The 21,050-nt window shown below is 29.7% G+C and overlaps 2 protein-coding genes and 1 pseudogene across 5 annotated transcripts; 1 reads left to right on the top strand and 2 right to left on the bottom strand.

Moving 5' to 3' along the window:
- Positions 1 to 872: 872 nt before the first annotated feature.
- LOC100820091 (auxin-binding protein ABP19a-like) lies at positions 873 to 1,498 on the bottom strand (annotated as a pseudogene).
- Positions 1,499 to 4,209: 2,711 nt separating this feature from the next.
- LOC100816355 (germin-like protein) lies at positions 4,210 to 5,133 on the bottom strand. The gene has a single exon (NM_001358025.1). It carries the CDS (start codon positions 5,085 to 5,087, stop codon positions 4,458 to 4,460), a length of 630 nt encoding a protein of 209 aa, NP_001344954.1. The 5' UTR covers positions 5,088 to 5,133; the 3' UTR covers positions 4,210 to 4,457.
- Positions 5,134 to 18,662: 13,529 nt separating this feature from the next.
- Positions 18,663 to 21,050, top strand: GRF16 (growth-regulating factor). 4 transcript variants are annotated; one of them, XM_003547671.5, is made up of 4 exons: positions 18,665 to 19,171; positions 19,353 to 19,860; positions 20,169 to 20,545; positions 20,669 to 21,050. In XM_003547671.5, exons 1-4 carry the CDS (start codon positions 18,982 to 18,984, stop codon positions 20,674 to 20,676), a joined length of 1,083 nt encoding a protein of 360 aa, XP_003547719.2. In that variant the 5' UTR covers positions 18,665 to 18,981; the 3' UTR covers positions 20,677 to 21,050. The 4 variants fall into 4 exon arrangements, with proteins under 4 accessions (XP_006598831.1, XP_003547719.2, XP_006598832.1 ...); XM_041010693.1 differs by having other exon boundaries at positions 18,667 to 19,171; positions 20,172 to 20,545; XM_006598768.4 differs by having other exon boundaries at positions 18,663 to 19,171; positions 20,169 to 21,050.

The raw sequence follows: 21,050 nt of genomic DNA, 5'->3' as shown, positions 1-21,050 counted from the left end.
ATATGTTTGGTTGGAAGAAAATGGAGGAAAAGAGAAGGTATGGATATATTTTTATAAAATTTTATTATTTGATTCAATTTTTAGAAAAAAAATAAAAGAGACTTAAAATATTTGAAGTGTATTAACTAAAATATTTCTACTTATATTTTAACACAAAAAGTTATAAGAATATCAATTAAATTAAATTTTTAAAATCCCTCCTTCATTTGTGAACCTAACAACAAATTGGTTATTTTCCATCTCTTCTGTTAAAACCTCTCACCCTGCTCTTTTTCTTTAATGATCTCTCCTCTCTTCTTAACCAAATAGAATGTGTAATCAAAATTTCTCTCCCCTCTTTCCTTCTCCTCCCCTCTCCCTTCCTTTAATCTAAATATATAACCTAAAATAAGGTGATCGATACAACATTATTAATTAATAGCAGGACAATTCTAAATGATATCATGAAGCCCGAAATAGTATATTTTAAAAGAGATTAAGTTGTTCCAAGAGATTAATAAAGGAATTATTCTTTATGTTCATTAAATTAAAAGAAAGGATAAGCACACAAAGCAATAAAGAAATTATCTTGATTTATTTCTTGATTTTTTTAAAAAAATTTCATTATCTTGCTTGAAATGTTATTTTTTATTACAATAAAGAAATCAACCGAACATCTTGATTTCTTTCTTGATTACTTTCTTCAAATCAATATATAATACTCTTAACATTATTCGTACATATGGTCCAACTTCAAACCCTCAAATCATAAAGTTTGGGATCAAACATAAAATGAAAATAAAACACCCATTCACCCAAATTTATTGTTGACGATTATTATTAGAACAAACACTAGTTCAACATCAAGGAAGGTAGTTGATTCATAAGCAACCCTACCCTCTTCCACCAAAACGAGCCTTAACCTTCTTCACTTGTTCAACCTCAAGGAAGGTAGTTTGTGCAACCAACTCAGAAGGCAAGCTGTTGCCAAATAACAGAAGGTCAAGTAGTTGTGCTTCAGGGTTTGCACCGCTGAATGCAAGAAAAGCAGTGGTTTTTCCGTTCCCAGAATTCACCTGAAAATGCAACTGTCCTTGTGGGAAAACCATAATATCACCCGGTTTTAGTGTCTTGGTATAAAGTGCAGTTGGTGTCATAAAACCAGCACTGATTTGTCCTTGCACCATTATCAGAAGTTCAGTGGCAGCAAGGTGTGTGTGCATTGGGATGGATCCACCTTTTGCTATGTCTAACCGTGCTGCAGATACACCAAGACCATTCACACCTAGAAAATCAGCAACGAATGCTGAGGTTAATGCAGCATTGAAAGTGTTTGTGGTGTTTCCAGCTACACGCCAGAGAACACAAAGTCATCCACTGTGACTGTGTTAGGTGGCTTGCACTGATAGCCTGAAGGGCTATCTGGACCTTTTAGGTCTGCTACACAGAAATCATTGACAGCAGCATGAGAAGTGAAAGAGAGAAGAGCAAAGAGGAAAAGAACGTAAATCATCTTCATCTTGGAACTTGGATGATAATGGATTTGGTGTGAAGGTAATGAGGAATTGGATAGCAATTTATAACAAAGCTACATGCTGAACATACATGGCCTATGGCCTTGCTGTACCCTTAAATCATTTATTTATGATATGAGAATGAGAATAAGGAAAGTGTAACGTCAACCGCCAAGCAAAATTAACTAGTGGGTTTATCATATTCAACTTTCAAGTGAGAGAGGATATTATTTTTTTTTCTTCATTCTTCGGTAAAAAGGATCTGATATACACACAGTTTAATATATATATATAAAAAATATATTATAATTATTTCTGTTCTAAATATAAAATAAGAGAGGATATTTTGTATATATAAAAAAATCATATTTTTTTTTATTTTTAGAGTACACGTGCGCACTATAAATATATATATATATATATATATATATATATATATATATATATATATATATATATATATATATATATATATATATATATATATATATATATATATATATATATTATAATTTTAGTATAAATGGAATTGACCAACTCCATCTTATATAGTTGGGACAATTATTTTATGTGCTTTAAGATGGTTAATTACATGTATTAATTATACTAATCATTTAGTTTAAAATTATTTAATTTAATTTTTACTTAGATAAGTTAGACAACTTCAACACACTAGTGTAACTATTTTTCAACGGCTTTCTACACCAGTTGTTAAATAATTAATGTCAAATATTTAGATATTATTTTAGATGTCAAATATTATAAATTTGTTTAGATTATTTTAGGATTTATTTCTTGTTTTAAGGATAGGATTTTATCAATATTTAAATTTTGTCTTACATTTTTTTCTCTATATCATGAATAAAATTTTCTATTTTAAGGATAAGATTTTATCAATATTTGAATTTTGTGTTACACTTTTTGCTCTATATCATGAATAAAATGTCTCAGAAGCTCTTCTACACATTTGCTCTATATCATGAATAATCCTATCCTTAAATAAAATTATTGTGTTACATGCTCTGGTAATAAAATTTTGTGTTATAGTTCCGTTTTTTTTTTACAAATATATCTAAAATAAGAAAGAAAAAACATCAGATATTACCATAGAATAATTGTCACCTATCAGTTTTAAAACAATTATTGACACATTAAGTAGAAAACTTAGCGTTAAAGCAGTTGTAATGTAATAAGAAAATAGTATATTCACGTTGTTGGATGATGAAAAGGTAGCTAAGAGATTTTTAGTGACATCTTCGGAATATACAATTAATTTACAACTATATTATAGGAACAAACGAATGCATTTTTTTTCTGCCTATATACTTGGAAGGGAAAAGATTACAGCTCAATACAATTTCAATAAAAATATATATTAGATTATGCACGATATGCTTATTATGACATCGTTGTCGGCGATCAACCACCAAGGGATACTATTTTGATTTTCACTATCTCCATATTACTTCGTTTTTTTCTTATTTTCTTTTCAATAAATAGAAATATATTCTGCATTGAAAAAAGAAAGTATATTTATCAACAGACGAATGCATGCATGTTTTTTCTGCCTATATGCTTAAAAGGGAAAAGATTATAGCCATGGGCGGAGCCTGAAATTTGTTGGTTCGAGAGGGACAACTTAAAAATTAATATATATATATATATATATATATATATATATATATATATATATATATATATATATATCAAATGCCATATCATGAATAAAAAATATATAACTACATTGATTAGAAAGATAATATTATATGAGAAAAAATTAGATAGATAAAATAATTAATTTTAGATGATGAGTAGATAGTATCGGGTAAATTTGAAGGAAATTTTTTTTTTGGATTATATAAAAAATATATAAATAATTTTATTAATTTATTCAGATTTTTCATTTAATTCAATTAAAAACAATATATTATTTAACAACAAAATCAAACACACACGAATAATCAAGATAAGTTTAATAAATTTTTAAAAGAGGTTTATGATTAATATTTTTAAACATTTACATTTCCACGTTAAGATATATTGAAATATCGTAATTCTATTTTGTTGTGTTTTTGCTTCCCTATTTTACTCCATTTTCATTTGGTTATTTTATCAAGTTATTTATTTTTCTTACATAATTTTATAATAATCCTTAAACTTTAGAGATTGATTCAAATTTTGTGAATACGACAAATAAATGAATAAGTTTGTAAATTGCTCAATAATATAAAAAAAAATGTTTTATCTCAATTTGATATCAAAATCTATTTTAGAGCTGTCATCATATCGCCATATTTGTCTACATTTTAGATATCTCTATTCCTAAACATGAGAAAGTGTTTTTATTGGGCTATCTTCATTTGTCCACACTCCATATGTCCCTTGTTAGCGTGAGGGAATAAGTTGCAACTTCACATCAACTAGAGGTATAACAATGTAAACTTTATGAGACTTATGCAATTCTCACCCGAGCCGGTTTTTTACAATGAATAAGGTCTCAGATTTAAGTTCCAAAGAAATACTATAATAGAAACAATAATAAAAAAGAACTATTTATATAAATAATACTACTACATTGGCAAACAGGCAAAAAAAAACATATTACGAGCCGTGTGGACAACTGTAATTAATTAAAACATGCGTGATAGTAAAGGACAAATATCATCTTTAGCCCGACATGTAACAACCAGGGAAAATGTGGATAAGATTCTTTAGCGACATTGGCAAACAACCCTTCTTAACATAGCAATACTCAAATCTCAACACAATTTTAGTTTTGAACAGAGAAATGATGGAAGACAAATAAAGCATGCAAATTTATTAATTGCTCTACATTGACACGAGCATAATAATTCAATGACCATGAGACCTGCACAAGTCTAACGAATTGAAACAAACACAAGGAATAATAATAAATTGAGCAAAATAATAAAAAACTATCCATGAACACAAATAAGTAGTACTCTAGCCACTTCCCCCAAGAACACCCTTAAGCTTCTTCACTATGGCAGGGTCAAGGAAAGTGGTCTGTGTCACCAAAGGAGTGGAGAAATTGCTGGCAAAGAGTGCAAAGTCAAGGATTTGAAGGCCAGGAAAAGCACTGCTGAAGACAGGAAAAGCAAGGGCCTTTCTCTTACCAACAGCAATTTGGAAGTGCAACAACCCTTGTGGGAAAACCATGAGCTCTCCCTTTTTTAGCACCTTCTGATAAACTATGTTACCTGAAGATATGAATCCAGCAAGGATGTGACCTTGGAGAACAATGAGTAGTTCATTGGCACCAGGGTGAGTGTGGAGTGGGATAACACCACCAGGACCAAGGTCTAATCTTGCTGCAGAGAGGTCAAGGCCATTGAGACCTGGGAATTGAGCAACAAAAGCTGGGGTCACAGCAGCATTGATTATGTTTGTGACATTTGCAGCTTCAGCTAAGCCTGTGTACACAAAGTCATCTGAAGTTACATTTGCAGGTGGCTTGCAGGGGTAGCCTGAAGGGGTGTCTGCACCCTTAAGGTCTGCCACACAGAAGTCTTGGACAGTGGCATGGGAAGTGGATGAGAGAAGGGAAAGGAGGAAAACAATGTGGAGAAACATCTTCTGTTGGCTTGGTGGTGTGAAAAATGGGAATGAATGGTAGGATACTCTACACAATATGGTGTTATATATATATATATTGAGGTTTGTTGCAAGTTGGAGGTTTGAACATATATGCCCATTCAGCTAATAACGACAAAGGCAAAATGAGAGCCAGAGTAACACTTTATGGATTCTTTAGAACATTGCAGCTGATAAGGTCCCCCCCCCACTGTGGCATCAGACAAAGAAAATGAAAAGCTGTTTTCATAATTAAAACCATATTGGCGAGTAAAGATGGCCCTAATTTATTATTGGCACTTGGGGGCTCATACTGTAATGACAATAATCAGATAGGAAATTTCCTCAAGAGGTTATCTAGTGGACACTATATATGCTCACTTGTTACATAGTGTGTGTACAAAAAACTTTCCAAAGTGGAAAGTCTTTCTTAGTTTGAATCTTACAAGGAAAATAAGGTTTAATTATTCGGTTGGTTAATGTAAGTATAAAAATTATTCCATTTCATCTTTAACTTAAGCATTCTCTTTTACTCTCTACTCTCTATACATGTCATTTTTAGTTCCTTTGATTTTTGCTCTAAGGACTAAAAGAAATTATATTTGCAAAAATTAAAAAAAAAAAAAAAAACATGTGTAGCGACAAAAGAAACTGTTTTTACTAAAATAAATAAAAAATACAAGTATAAAGAGTAAATGAATAATTAATGATAGAGAAAAATCCCACAGAAGTAACTCCAAAAAAGGAAAAACTGTGGATATACATCATAAAACATCAGATAGCTAGGAAATTTATTTAGGTTGGATAAAAGTTCATATTAATCAAATTTCTGTCCTACCGAAAACCGTTAACTACTTTGCAAGTCATTGCTAGTAACTATTATCAATCAATCTACATCATGTGGAGATAACAGCCACAAGTGTCATATCAAGCAGTTAATTATCAAAAGTTCAAAGACGAAGCAATTATTATTGGGTCGGTGCCTTGGTTGAGTCCGGGAGCACCCAGTTAACAAAAAATCAGGCACGGTATTTCCATCCAAAATCTTAATTAAGTTATATGAGTTATTTTTTTATATATTTTTCATTAAGCTCTTTTCTAACTAATGTAAAACTAATCATTCACACTTAATTTTCTAATAATTATTTTTCCTAATTTTGGAGAATTTAATGTTATTTTGAGACAGCTAACGCAAGACTATAGCAGGAGCAGAAAATGAAACTTCATACAATGTGGTCCAAAGTCATGTGGGAAGGAAAGGAAGCTCATGAACACAGACATTTGACAGCTAAAAGCTTTGCTGTTCTTTCAATAGGAACCATGTAAATGTGTGGAAAAGAGAAAAGCTCTTCTTGCTAAGATTTCTTATCACTATCATTTGGCCGGTATAGAAGACCTTATGGCGTAACTGAAGGGCAAAAAAATAGTCTGCATTGCCGGTTTGTCCTTTTTAGTGTTAGCTTTTGGCATGGGCTAAGGTTTTACATTCCAATTAACTACAAAGCAGCTATGGAAAATATTGGAATAATATTAAGATCAAAGTAGCATGTTCAGTTTTAAATTTAATAATTACGCAAGTTATCCAATCATAAATAATCACATTTGATTACACAGACAATGATTTATGACTGAAAATTAATAATCAACAAACATTACAGTTAATTGTTAAGATAATTATCATAAAAATTAACAAATTAACTTATTATAAAATAATTTATTATTAGATGATAGTATAAAATTATTTTAAACTTTCTTGCATTACCTAAGTTTTTTTTTTCAATTGTTAATAAGGTCCAAAAATTGTTATTAATTTGATATGAAGGGTAACTTGAAGACAAGGTAGAAGTTAACAAAGCACTGCAAGATTAAGATCTTCTTCTGATACATGGAATGAAGAATCTCAGATGTTTACTGAAGTTTCTTTTTCACTATTCACTCCAATCTGCCACTGTGAACGAGATTTTTTTCCCTTTGATTCCTTTGGACTTTTATTGGACAATGACTTGGCCATAAATCTAACAAAGCAAAATAAATGATGGATGATCTGCCTCACACTGAAGCGTATATTATCTATCTGTCTTCCAACAGATTCCGAGGTTACACTGTTTCTAACAGTTTTCCTTGCTGTCCCTCGAATTCTTATCAAAAGGGTAAACGAAAGAGGAAAGAACAGTGTGGTATTTCACTGGAACGCAAATATGGACTATGAAAAAGTACAAAAGCTATGGTGAAAATTGGAAGACAGTGAAACCGCAAACAAGTTACCATGCATACATTGTTCCTATTGCTTAAAAAAATAGGGACGGAAAAGTTGACTTCCTATAGAAACCAAAACTATATGGGCAGAAAGACAATTCTACTAAATGACTATCGAATGATTAGTCCTTTTTTGTCAGTCTAGGCTTTTCTAGATAAGCATGAAACAAGCCTAATGTTTGTAGAAGAAAACGCTGGTTTGAGTTTGGACTTTTGAAGGTCATCATCCCTGTCAGGATTGTAATTAGATGCACCAATATGGGCGAGGGGGGTGGAGGGATTAACTAAAGAAATTAAACGATTTGGTATAAAAAAACAGAAAAACAAAACTATTTCATGGAAAACTCATTTAAAAGAAAATTAAAAAAGATAAAATCACAAATTTTCAAAGCACTAAAAGCTTAATTCAATCATCATTCTTTTTATCGTAACAGACTAACAGTCTAAAGCACATTAAGTTATTTTACCGTAAAAATAAGTCGAACTTTTTACCATGAATCAATGATACGGTACGTTTGAAAAATACATGCTGAATATTTTTCATATGCTGTTTGCATGTAGAGGGTAAGAGGGAGGGATTTCGGCTGTAACTTACAATGGACAACTAATATTCATCTCGGGTTCCTGGCCCAAACTTATAATTTTAAATATCTAATTTCTTCCTAGTAATAGATACTTAGAAGACACGAATTAAAGACATTAAAAAAATTGAAATGAAAAAACTGATTTACAAGATGCCAACTTAATGCAGTGTAAAAAGAAAAAGAAAAAAACTTAATGCGGTTAAGAAAAGATGGCAGCTTAGTTAAAAAAAAAAAAAAGTTGATTTGGCAACCTGGAAGTTGATTGTGGTTAACTGATTAAGTATCGAAATTACGGTCGATAGCTGCTTTTTTTTAGTTAAATATTAATTTTGATTCTCCTGCAATTGTAATATAAAAAAAAATTGATTTCTTATGTGACATATTGATATTTGCATGAAACTTGTAAATTGTACACATGACACTTATATGAAAAAAAGATTAAATAAAGTAAAAAAATAAAAATATCTTAATAAAAATTAAATTCATGACCTTTTATTCATAAATACAATAAATCACTAGCACATTTATTTCATTTAGTTTACTAAATTAACATTATTTTCAATATATTATTACTCAAGGGTTATTAAATTTTTTCAAATTATCAAAATTTATAAATTAAAAAATATTTAATATAAAAATCTTTTTCATTAGAGTAAAAATAATTTGTATATAAAAATCAATTTACAAAAATATTATGTAAATAATTTACATATTAATTTATGAAATGGGTAATTAAAAAAAAATATGTAACCTATTCAAAATAAAAACATATTAAATGATAAAAAAAATTAAAAAGATTTATATATTAAATATTTATAAATTTTGATAATTTGGAGAAAAAAATAAGTCTTTACTAATGATACTGTTAACTCGTTGACAAGTGTACCAAATGTCTAAGTAATAAAGACTCGGAAGTCCGAGTGTCAATTTTCACATAGACTTTATTTTGTACATTGTGTTGAATAATTTCCAATTTATAAGAGAAAAAGATAAGATGAGGTATAAAAGATAAATTTAAAAGAACCGAGTATAAAATAATAACTATTAATAAAAAATAAAAGAATAGGAAATTCAATGGGATGAGAATATAAGGACCTAGCATGTTTTATTTATCTAAGATGTATTATTTGTTATTTTTCTTCAATCAAGTGAACTTATCCTATCCACATCTATTAGAATACTTGCCCCTGATGTCTCACGATGATAAGTCTATTTTACCTATTTATCTGCCAAATGTCTTTGCAAAGAGTCAATAGATAAAATGCATGAAGTTCTAATTCTAGATGTTTGCTTTGATGCATGAGCATAATGCAATCACTCTATGTCTAGTAATGATTTTATTAAGATATCCCTTCTTTTTAGTTCTATTAGAAATTACCCTCTGTTGAGCGACTAATTTCTAAAAATAAGACATGCTAACCCCCAAAGATGATGTAAGGATGAATAATGCATGAAATTAAAAATAAGAAAGGATAGTAGAAAAAAAAAACACTTGTTTGCATTGGTAAATATGCAGGGTATAATACATTTTTTAACTTTTTAGGCCTGTCAGACCCTAACTAAGGGTTTAGTCTCTCATAGTCATAAGGGGTCTTACACTAGAAAAGGGATATAGAAACTGATGGAGGAGAAGAAATGGAAAAAAGGAATAGAAAATGATGAAAGAGAATAAAGAATTCCCTAAAGAAGAGTTATGAGACTTTAGGTGTGTATTAGAGTGTTCTGAGACTCGGTGTGTCTTTTCTGCCTTGCTTGACTCCCTTTTTATAGCTGCTGGAGTGGACTTGGACTTGACTCCCTTTTCTATCGTTGCTAGAATGGACTTGGGTCTGATGCCAAAAAATCTTCCTTTCTTATATTCTTAATATTTTCTAATTTTTTTTTCTTTTAATCCCTCATTTTCATATCTGCAAGTCATAAATAAGAAAAATATCAATTTCTAATATTTAAGTTAAAAATAACTGATAAATAAATATTTTTAAAGATTATAAATCCAATTCATATTAATACATAGAAAATAATGTTAATATAATTAACTAAACAAAGCAAATATGTTAGTGGTTTATTGTCTTGTATACCAATAAATAATTATGAATCCAATTCATATTAATACACTTTTATTTTTTTACTTCATTTAATTTTTTTAGATAAACGTCATGTCAACAACTTATATAAGTTTTGGGTTCCCTATTTTTATGTAAAATTTTCATTTTATTAACAAATAATATGCGCTTAGATAGTAATGAAATTTCCAAAAAAATATAACTTTCATTTGATGGTGAGATTCAATTAATTAGCTAAAGTAAACTTTTAATCTCTATGTTTTCAATTATAATAGTCATTTTTGGATTTTGAGACTCGATTGTATCTTAAAATAAAATAAAATACAAAATATTATTATATTGGAACAACTATTGTCTCAATTTAAAATATAAAGGATTAAAATTATTTTTTAAGAAAAGATCAAAATAAATATAATTAAAAATATCAGATTAAAAAATGTATTTTATCTCAATCAATTTAATCCAAATTTGAATTGAGTGGCTGGGGAAGAAGAAAAAAATAAGTAGCTTGATCAACTTATAAAAATAGGTACTCAATGGTGTATAATTAATTGGTACTTATATATTAATTAACTCATTTATAAAAAAGAATGAAGTTACACAGAGACACTTATTTATTTGGTAATTAAACTATTGTGCAGAGACACTTATTTATTTGGTAATTAAACTATTGTGATTGAGGAAAAACAAATAAAAAAATAGGTTAAAAAATGAAAAGAATTAGATAAGGGGTAACAATGAAATGTAATATGGATGGTTAATATTATTATACAAGCAACAAAAACTCAACTTTTCATAAATAAAAAATTACATTTCGTTAGTAAAAATATTGCATTAAATGATGTAGTCAATATATTGTTTATCCTTTTTATTTTTAAAAAAATATTGTTTATTCAAAAATGGTGATCCACAAGGTATATAGGAGAAGAAGAAAGTGATAAAAGAGTAGTTGATTTATTATTAGTATATTTATATTACTAAAAAACTAAGAATTAGGTTATGGATATTCATTAATTTGGTAGTTGAAGTATTGTGAATCAGGAAACTAAATAGAGATACGGTTAAAAACAGAAGAAAACATAGATTGGAGATCCAGATATGACCAAAGTTAAGCGTAAAATAAACAAAATGTGGAGATATAAGATCGGTTGAGTAGATAAGAAAAAATGAAAGAAAAAAATTACGAATTTAATCCTTTCTATTAATAAAAACTAATAACAAATATTTGTCCATTAAAAAAAATGAAAGACAAAATGTTTCATACTAAAAAAATTTAAAATTTCAACACTACATATAACGCATTTTAACTTGTTTAAATTATAAATAAATAGATTTCAATAGTTCATCATCTTATCGTCACAACAGTAAATTTAAGTAGAATTATATTCCTAGAGCTGGGAAGAAGTAATAACATCGTTACAAATACAATAGTAACAAGTCTAGATCGAGCTGGATGTGGAGGCATTTTTATGGATGATTTATCTTCCAACATGGGTATCTCTTTCGCACTTCATGCTGAATCGGTTGGGGGTGATGATAGCTATAGAGATAGCTTTTGCTAGAGGGTGGAAAAAACTTTGAATCGAGTGTGACTCCATGCTTGCTATCCAAGCTTTTAAGTTGGTTAAAGTGGTGCCTTGAAGACTTAGAAATAGATGGGCAAATCATATATATAATTAAATATTAGTCATTCTATGTCTTTTTTTATATCTCAAGTTTATCATGATTCATGAGGATAATTTTTGTGAATCAACTTATATCACATGATATTACGATAAATGGTTTAGTTTGGTGAGACTCTCTTTCTTTTTTTAATTCGAGAAGCGTTTTTAGGAATAGATGTGATCTGTTTTGTTATAGGTTCAAATGATTTTACATGCATGTGTTTTAATTTTGATCCCTCATGGTTCCTTATTTTCTTTTTAAAATATAATATAGAGGAATATGTTGTTTTGACATTTGATGATTACGGTGTGAACCTAATTGGAACTACAATCTTCAATATACTATGATACATCTCCTGGCTTTGATCGAAAAAGGTAAACTAACTCCTACCCTAGTCGAGTAGTCGTGGAAATTTTGATAGTGTACTCGTCATATAAAAATCTGATCACTAATAAACCTTAGAAATAAAAAAATGTAGCTACGTAATATTAATATATTTCATATTTAAAGATCAATATGATTGATATTTCTTTTATGATTCATATATATGGTTTTTAGTACCAATGTATTAAAACTTTAGTAATATAAAGAGTTCCGTCCTTAAAAAGAGTTCCAAATTTGGAATTAACTCTAATATGAAGGTTACGGTCATGTAATCTAAATATATAAATAATACTAGTAAAGTAGTAATATTTTGAGGATGACTTCTGACACACCTAAATATAATGTCCTAGGTACATCGCTGAGCTACAGAAAAGTAAAAATATGAATTTATTATGGAAATAGGAAACACAACGAGATTATTTAGGGCTATGTGATGTAATGATATTTTTAGAATCGATCACGTTTATGATCTTTTCCTGTTACTCAAAACCACTAGCATACACACTACAAACCAAATGAAAGTGGGCGGTGGATGAAGAAAAAATGAAAAAATGGAGTAAGCAGCAGCATCGAATTTGTGTAAAATCAATTACTGCAATTCTTATTAATTACTGTTTTGGAATAGATTTTGTGATGTCAATGTAGTAATTATAAATGTTTATTTATTTTTTACTTCATCTGATTTTTACCTTATTTTTTCATATTATTATTATTATTCCTCCTCCTGCGCATCTCATTTTGGAATTTATATTTTTACGAAATATAAAATACCATCACTACGGCGTACTCCATGACCGAGCTTGGGTAAAAGTCAGAATTGAGTCAGGTGCAGTTTATCCCCACCTCCGTTATAGTTCAGTTCTGCTCTGCAGGTTTGGCTTTAAACCTGGCCATATAGCAAGGTTATTGTGTTCATATGATGAGTACCCGTAATTTCATATTTAATGCTTCTGAGTTTAATGTTTATATATTAATCATGTAAAATGATTTTATATTATTATTTAATTATAAATTATCATTAATATGATTTTTATAAAAATTAATAATTTTATTATATATGATTGGATTGTGATTGAATAGGATATAAAACTTTTTACACTTTTAATGTATAATTTTTTTCCTATGATTTTTCTATTTCAAAAACTGAAAGTATCAACAAATTTATTTTTGGTATAAATACTTTTTCAAAGTTTTACCATTTATACAATGACCATACAAACATATTTTACACATGTGAATTAATTTTAAAAATTAACAAAAAATTTATGATACATAATAAATTATAATTAAATGATTTTGTAAAAACTTTTTACATATCCATTTTTCTCACTCTCTATATGCATGTTTGTTAAAATATAAGCTTAAAAAAGCATAAAACAGATTTGTACTTGTCTCAAAGATTAACAGATTTTTATCTAATAAGATGGCTGAGCGAGGATTAATACCCTATCCATCGTACACCGTTTTCAAAATCGTAGTTAATTAGGTCATAAATGAATTTGTTGAGTTTATACAGACAAGTAACTCTTCCATATTGGTAGCTTACATTGATATTCATTTAGTTATGGTTTACTGGCACCACATAAATATTGATAACTTAAGACTGTTGATGAATTATAGCAAAGTTGTTTCTTAAAATATTTACGGTGAGAAAAATATAAATCATTAATATTAATTAGTTTGTTCACCAGAATAGTTTAAAAAATATTAATTTAAGATAAATTTAGATTATGTTTGATAAAATATTTCATCTAACTTTTAATTTTTTTATTAATTGAAAAATTCATTTGATTGTTGGATAAACAAACTTTTTTAGTAATTTCTCAATAGCTTTTAATATTTTTTTAAAACATTAATTGAAGTAGTTTTTTAAAAGATTAGCTTCTAGCATGCGGCTTTTTTTTTTTATTTATTTTCTTTCACTTTTATGATTGATATATTTATTCATTTTTTTTTGTTATATTTTTTTAAAAATAAATCATGACTTTATTATTTATATGTCATTTTACATTTTTTAACTATTTCAACAGTCAGTTTTATTGAATATTTCTAATTTAATGAGTTAGTTTTTCAACTTTCAACTTTCTGTTAACTTTCTAGCTTCTAACTAGTTTATTAAATTAAAAGTATTCGATAAAATTATCTGTTGAAATAGTTAAAAAATATAAAATAACATAAAAATAATAATATCATGATTTATTCAAAAAATATAACAAGAAAAATGAATAAATATATCCATGATAAAAATAAAAGAAAATATAAAAAGTTAGAAATTACCATTTTTAAAAATACTACTTCAAGAAACCTTTTAAAAAAATACTACAAATTAATGAAAAATTATTTTTAAAAATCTATTTACCAAACAATCAAATAAGTTTTAAGTAGTAAAAAAATTAAAAAGTAAGTGAAATATGTTGTACAACATAACTTTTATAATAAAAACCGGATAGCAAGAAAGAAAAAAAAAGAAAATTAAGAATGAGATCATGGCCATATGATGATCTGATACATTTTTGCCTTTTAGAAAAATTCCAAATTAGTGACAGTACCAAATAAAAGATAGAGTTTCAAGGGAAATTTACAAAATATTATTTTCCCCTTTTTTGATTGTCATTGGTAAGATTTTTATTTCATTTTGCCTTAAAATATGGTAAGAGTTTTATACCACGTACTTAGTTTTCCCCTTTCTCATATTAGATTTTTTGCTATAACTGTCCAGCGTCAAAGACTCGTATGTTCAATATATTTGTATGTATTTATGCCACGTGGGGCGACTAATTGAATGACTCACGTTTCCTGTTGTGGTAATTAAAATGAACTGGAAATGTTTGTTACACTTTGGATTTCAAAAATATAATTGATTTTGAGAGAAACATGAATTCTTTGTTTCAGATACATATTTCTATGATTTTTTTTTTTTTAAAAAAAATCTCTTTGCGAAATCTGAAAGTTGCACCTTTGGGCTTTGAAGATAAGGTCAAAGAATGGAGGATACTTTTTCTTTCCTCAAATGCCGGCTATAATGGGTCTCACCACCAAAGGATCTGCTAAATGTTTATTTTTCTCATTGAAAAGAATTCAATATTGATACAACATTAACCAACCAAACATCACACCACTACAAGTTTACTCTTCAAAGTGAGTTTGAAACTCTTCATTGACAAATAAAAAATAACTTAAGTTGGATGAACAACATGAGCTGGGTTGATTTTAACTTATTCAATTATAATTAAGTTAAGTATTGATTTAATGAGTTTCAAATTCAATTATTCTAACTCAACCCAATGCAGATATTTTTTTTATGCAACCAATGTAGATATTACTATTAATATGAATTATGATAATTTAAAAGTATGGTTTCTAATTTGGGCATGCATTAGAGCCTTTGCTTACACGACTAATTTATCATTATGCTTGAGTTGAAGCGGTCTATTTGTAGTTCATTCTAAACTTCTTATAAAGTGTACATTGTCATTTTGATTGTGGTCAGATTGTACATGTTTAACTAGTTTTCACAATAGTCGAATGCCTTTACTTCAAATGTCTTGAACTGATTCAGTACTTAATTTTTAATTGTGATAAAATACTACATGTACTTGTTGGGTTCTAAATACAAGTTATGAAATTACTATAATTAATATAGTGCTAGTCTCATTTTAATTTTAATTTCTTTTTAGTTTTAACTATGAATGATGAAATGTATTTTTATTTCATCTTTCCTGTTATATTATTTGTTTGTTTTTTTAGATTTTCATATTTTTTTAATTTCCAGAATATTTTGATATTTTAATTGGTCGATCCAACTATTTAACTCAACCTTAATCACTTGATTCGATTTGGGTTGTTTACAAAAAAATAAAAGTGACTCAATCCAACCCAATTTTATTTTATTAGGTTGGGTTGCAAAATAGATCAAATCTGACCCACTTATATCCCTAACAGCTAATGTAATTGTGATGCAATTAAGTAGATCATAAAGAAAATTGATGTTACAAGTTCAATTGTGGTTATAAAACACAGTTTAAAATAATGTTATCAAAATATAATTATATTTATATTTTAAAAACAATTTTACTTTGCTATTTAAATTATAAAATATTAGTATGCAAATGATATATTAGGTTTACTATTGTAAGAAAGATCCAAGCTTTATCACATAAATTTCAGGTAGCTCTGAAAAAAAACCACCATGAGCTAATATTAATAGCATGGTTGGTTTGATATCAAGTCTGACAAAATCCATTTGAAATTTCATGTTAATATAAAAGCTAGTCTATATAGCTTCAGATTTTCACGTTATGGATTCATGTTTTTTGTTTGTGAGGTTGAACCAAACATTCACTAAGGAGTTATAGGGATAATCATGAGCAATGGGAGTTGTGTTGGGAAGAGGAGTCATTTTCCTCAGAAAGAAGTTGATACAAAATACATGATGATGCTAAACAAATAAAATTACACATGTAAGGTTGAAGTGCATATAGATAGATAGGCTAGTCTGAATCCATATCCAGTCAAAGGGAAAGAGGCGATTATTTTGAAGCCTGCACCCAGTCAGCCAGCAAACACTCCACAAATCACAAAAATGGAAAGAGATGAGCTCAATGGAAATGTAATTCAGGAAATTTTTGGGTTAATGAATGAAAGGCTCAGTTAGGTGTGTCAAAATAAAGGAGGGGGAGAGAGCATGTGTTTTGGGGCAGAGCAACAGAGTGTGAACAGTTTTAACCCCTCAGAGTGCACTTTCCTGACACCTTCTGCCAACCCCTAGGGAGAAAGTCAAGTGCTTTCAATTGCAAGCAAACAACTCCGAACTTCCTTCTACCCGATAGTCTTTTACTTGCACTGTCCCAACCAGCATCATTCATCTCTAGTGTATCTAGTGAACTTCAAAAGGTTAATATAATTTTCAATAGTAATCTAATAAAGTGAAAGAAAAAAAAAAAGTCCTTTGATCCTTTCCCTTGCTGCCATCCTGATATTTTTTGAGATTGGAAATTTGTCATATATACTTTCATATGGTTTGCTTAGTTACCACAAAGTTGGGAGTGTAAAGTCTAAACTACTATATAATCATTGCACTTAATCCTTTTGATGAGGATTTTTAATTAGGAAAAATTCAGATGCAGTATCTTAAATATTTTGATTCTTGCTTTCTAAATTATAATTATGACATGTTTAATATGACTTTATTTTTGTCGAGATAAATTCAATTTTTTTGCATTAGAGAAAAAGTAAAATATAGAGTGTTTGAATAAGACTCAATTTTCTTATAATCAATTCCAATTTTAGTGTCAAGTATGCGAATCAATCCACCTAACAGATATTTTGAGTTTAAATATTTAATATATAATTATATTAAATACTGAGTAGAAAAATTTTATTATTAAATTTTATAGAATTACCTGATGTGGGCACCCACCGAAAAGAAACAGAAGATGACTCTGATATCATATTAAATTTAATAGTGCAGCTTAGGCATCCGAAAGGTCCCCTTAAAAACCGGTTCTTAATTGGGTGGTCTACCCAGCTATATAAACACTTGTCATATTCATGAATTACCCGATGTGGGACTATTCTTAACATTTATAATTCATAATAATTTTACTCAATTCAAATAAGATTGTTTCATAGGATACATGAAAAAAATAGTTAATCTCACTTTTTATGATGTTACTTGACTTTGAATTTCTCAGTCAATTCAAATACTTTATTGGAGCTTCATCTCAGAAAACATTCATTTGACCGATTATTGATTAAAACTCTAACTCAAGCATGAAAAAATACATTGAAGTTTTGTGTTTTTTGAATTACCACAAAGTTTGATGAATATTGGTTTTGACGTTTTGTGGTTATGGAAATGAATAAGGAAGAAAACTGTAAAGGGTTATGATGGCCTATTGACAAGACGGTGGCCAATAGAGAGTTAAAGGCCAAATTGACTGTAACCCAAATTCCACTGATGAAAGTGAGATGCTTGGGGGGGTGAAATGAAAAAAGGAGAAAGCATCAATCCGTGGCCAAAAAAAGCAGGATTCAGCTCTAGCCTTGGCCTCCAAATCTATCAATGACATAACGCCACGCATGCTTCAAGCCAAAAAAAAAAAGATTAAAAATAACACGTACGAGACTTTCTCTTATTCAAAAAGTTTACCATTGCAAAAGAGAGATTGATCATGAAATTGGTAGGAACTAGTTTTTGTAGTTGGATTAATTTTTGTCAGAAATTATAAACACACATTGTAGATATATTTTTTTAACATAATTTATTTTATATTTAAAAATTAATTAGAATTAATATTTTGAATCACTTAATTAAACATGTAAATCATATTGGACGAGATTGATATACTAATAGCAACCAGTAGTATTCCTGGGCAGCTTACACTTCACATAACCGGATGGCATGGCACTGTTTTCCATGAAGTGATGTGGAGAGAGCAAAATCAAAGGTGCATGAACTAACATGCATTTTAATTTAATTTTTCCTCCTTTTCCTTTGTACATTTGTTTATGGATTTCTGTAAAGATGTCAGAGACAAGGGCAGCAACAAAGGCAGCTGCAGAGAAAAAAACAGAAGCAACAGAGGTGCAGTCATTATAAGAGCAGACTCACTCACTCACCCATCATCCAGCACATTAGAGAAATAGAGAGGAGGTGGCAGCAAAGCCAGAAAGCATCATCAGACTCTTCAGACCCATTAGTATTATCCATGCACAGGAGAAAGAATCTGCTACCCTTGAAAAAAAAATATTAAAGAAAATATCAAAAAATGACCCTCCGAAGTCCAAATTACTATCACCCCATCTAGAGAAAAAAATTAAACTCTCTTTTAGTCTTTTATTCCACTCTTTGAAATCTTATATCTTTGTTGTTCTTCATTTCACCACTATTTTAGAGAGAAAACACAAACACAAACCCTTTCTTCTTTTTGTTGTCTCAAAATGATGAGTGCAAGTGCAGGTGCAAGAAATAGGTCTCCGTTCACACAAATTCAGTGGCAAGAGCTTGAGCAACAAGCTCTTGTTTTTAAGTACATGGTTACAGGAACACCTATCCCACCAGATCTCATCTACTCTATTAAAAGAAGTCTAGACACTTCAATTTCTTCAAGGCTCTTCCCACATCATCCAAGTAAGTGCTTTTTCAGTTTAGCTAGCATGTTACTAATATTTTTTTTTTTAAGGCCATGGATACTTTTCTGTTTTTTTTAATAAAATACTCTAGTGGTTATTATTATATATGTCTTACTTTTTTATGAGGGACAAATAAAATTTAGAGCCTGGTTTGTTGTCATAACTCTCTCTGGCTGCAGTTGGGTGGGGATGTTTTGAAATGGGATTTGGCAGAAAAGTAGACCCAGAGCCAGGGAGGTGCAGAAGAACAGATGGCAAGAAATGGAGATGTTCAAAGGAGGCATATCCAGACTCAAAGTACTGTGAAAGACACATGCACAGAGGCAGAAACCGTTCAAGAAAGCCTGTGGAAGTTTCTTCAGCAACAAGCACCGCCACAAACACCTCCCAAACAATCCCATCATCTTATACCAGAAACCTTTCCTTGACCAATAACAGTAACCCCAACATAACACCACCACCACCACCCTCTTCTTTCCCTTTCTCTCATTTGCCCTCTTCTATGCCTATTGATCAGTCCCAACCCTTTTCCCAATCCTACCAAAACTCTTCTCTCAATCCCTTCTTCTACTCCCAATCAACCTCCTCTAGACCCCCAGATGCTGATTTTCCACCCCAAGATGCCACCACCCACCACCTATTCATGGACTCTGCTGGCTCTTATTCTCATGATGAAAAGAATTATAGGTATGTTGTAGAATAAAAAGTATTACTTTTTTTTATTGTGTTCTTGTTTTAATTTTTAAAAACTAGTTTAGTTTTGAACCGAGGTAATAGCATTGTACGATTCATGTAGTTGACTTTACTTAATAGAACAAGGCTTTGTTTTTTTATCGGCGGCCAAACGTTATTTTATTAGTTTTGTTATAAATATCAGATAGAGTCTCCTTTTATCATTTTTTTAATTATTGGATTAATTTCATATGTTCACAAGACTTTGTTATTATTGTTGTAGCTAATTGTTATGATGTTCTCTACTTGTTGATTCTTGATAGCAGGCATGTTCATGGAATAAGGGAAGATGTGGATGAGAGAGCTTTCTTCCCAGAAGCATCAGGATCAGCTAGGAGCTATACAGACTCGTACCAACAACTATCAATGAGCTCCTACAAGTCCTATTCAAACTCCAACTTTCAGAACATTAATAATGATGCCACCACCAACCCAAGACAGCAAGAGCAGCAACTACAACAACAACAACACTGTTTTGTTTTAGGGACAGACTTCAAATCAACAAGGCCAAGCAAAGAGAAAGAAGCTGAGACAACAACAGGTCAGAGACCCCTTCACCGTTTCTTTGGGGAGTGGCCACCAAAGAACACAACAACAGATTCCTGGCTAGATCTTGCTTCCAACTCCAGAATCCAAACCGGTGATGATCCTGCTTCTTCTTCCCTACTCTCATTATCACACCCTTTTTAATATAATTCCATTTCATGCTTACCTATAAAAAAAATTATATTTGTACTTATGTAGTCTCCTTTATCCTTGGCAGATGAATGATGTTTTTTTTCTAGTTATTATTATGAGCTGGTGCATACGGCCAAGAGAGAGAGAGAGAGAGACTTGTTGTTGATAAAGATCATCAGTGTTTTGTGGCTGGGGTGATTTTCTTTTGCAAAAGGTGTGATGTTATTGCGTTATGTAGGGGACCACAGTAGGATTTGTGCCTTTGCTTTTCTAGATATTTATATTTATATATTTATTATATATATGTTTCTTTTCTTTCTTCCCCTTGAAGAAATGTTAAACAAAAAAAAAAAAAAACATGTCTCAGATTTGCACACTATGTTTGTTTGACTGGAAAGCATATTAAGTTGCTCTGCAGTCTGCTTTATAATGGGTGGTAGCAAGGACAATGCAAATAAGTTCTCTGA

Source organism: Glycine max, chromosome 16 (assembly GCF_000004515.6).
Source record: "Glycine max cultivar Williams 82 chromosome 16, Glycine_max_v4.0, whole genome shotgun sequence".
In the NCBI taxonomy this organism is placed as follows: Eukaryota; Viridiplantae; Streptophyta; class Magnoliopsida; order Fabales; family Fabaceae; genus Glycine; species Glycine max.
This window is presented reverse-complemented; position numbering and strand designations above follow the sequence as displayed.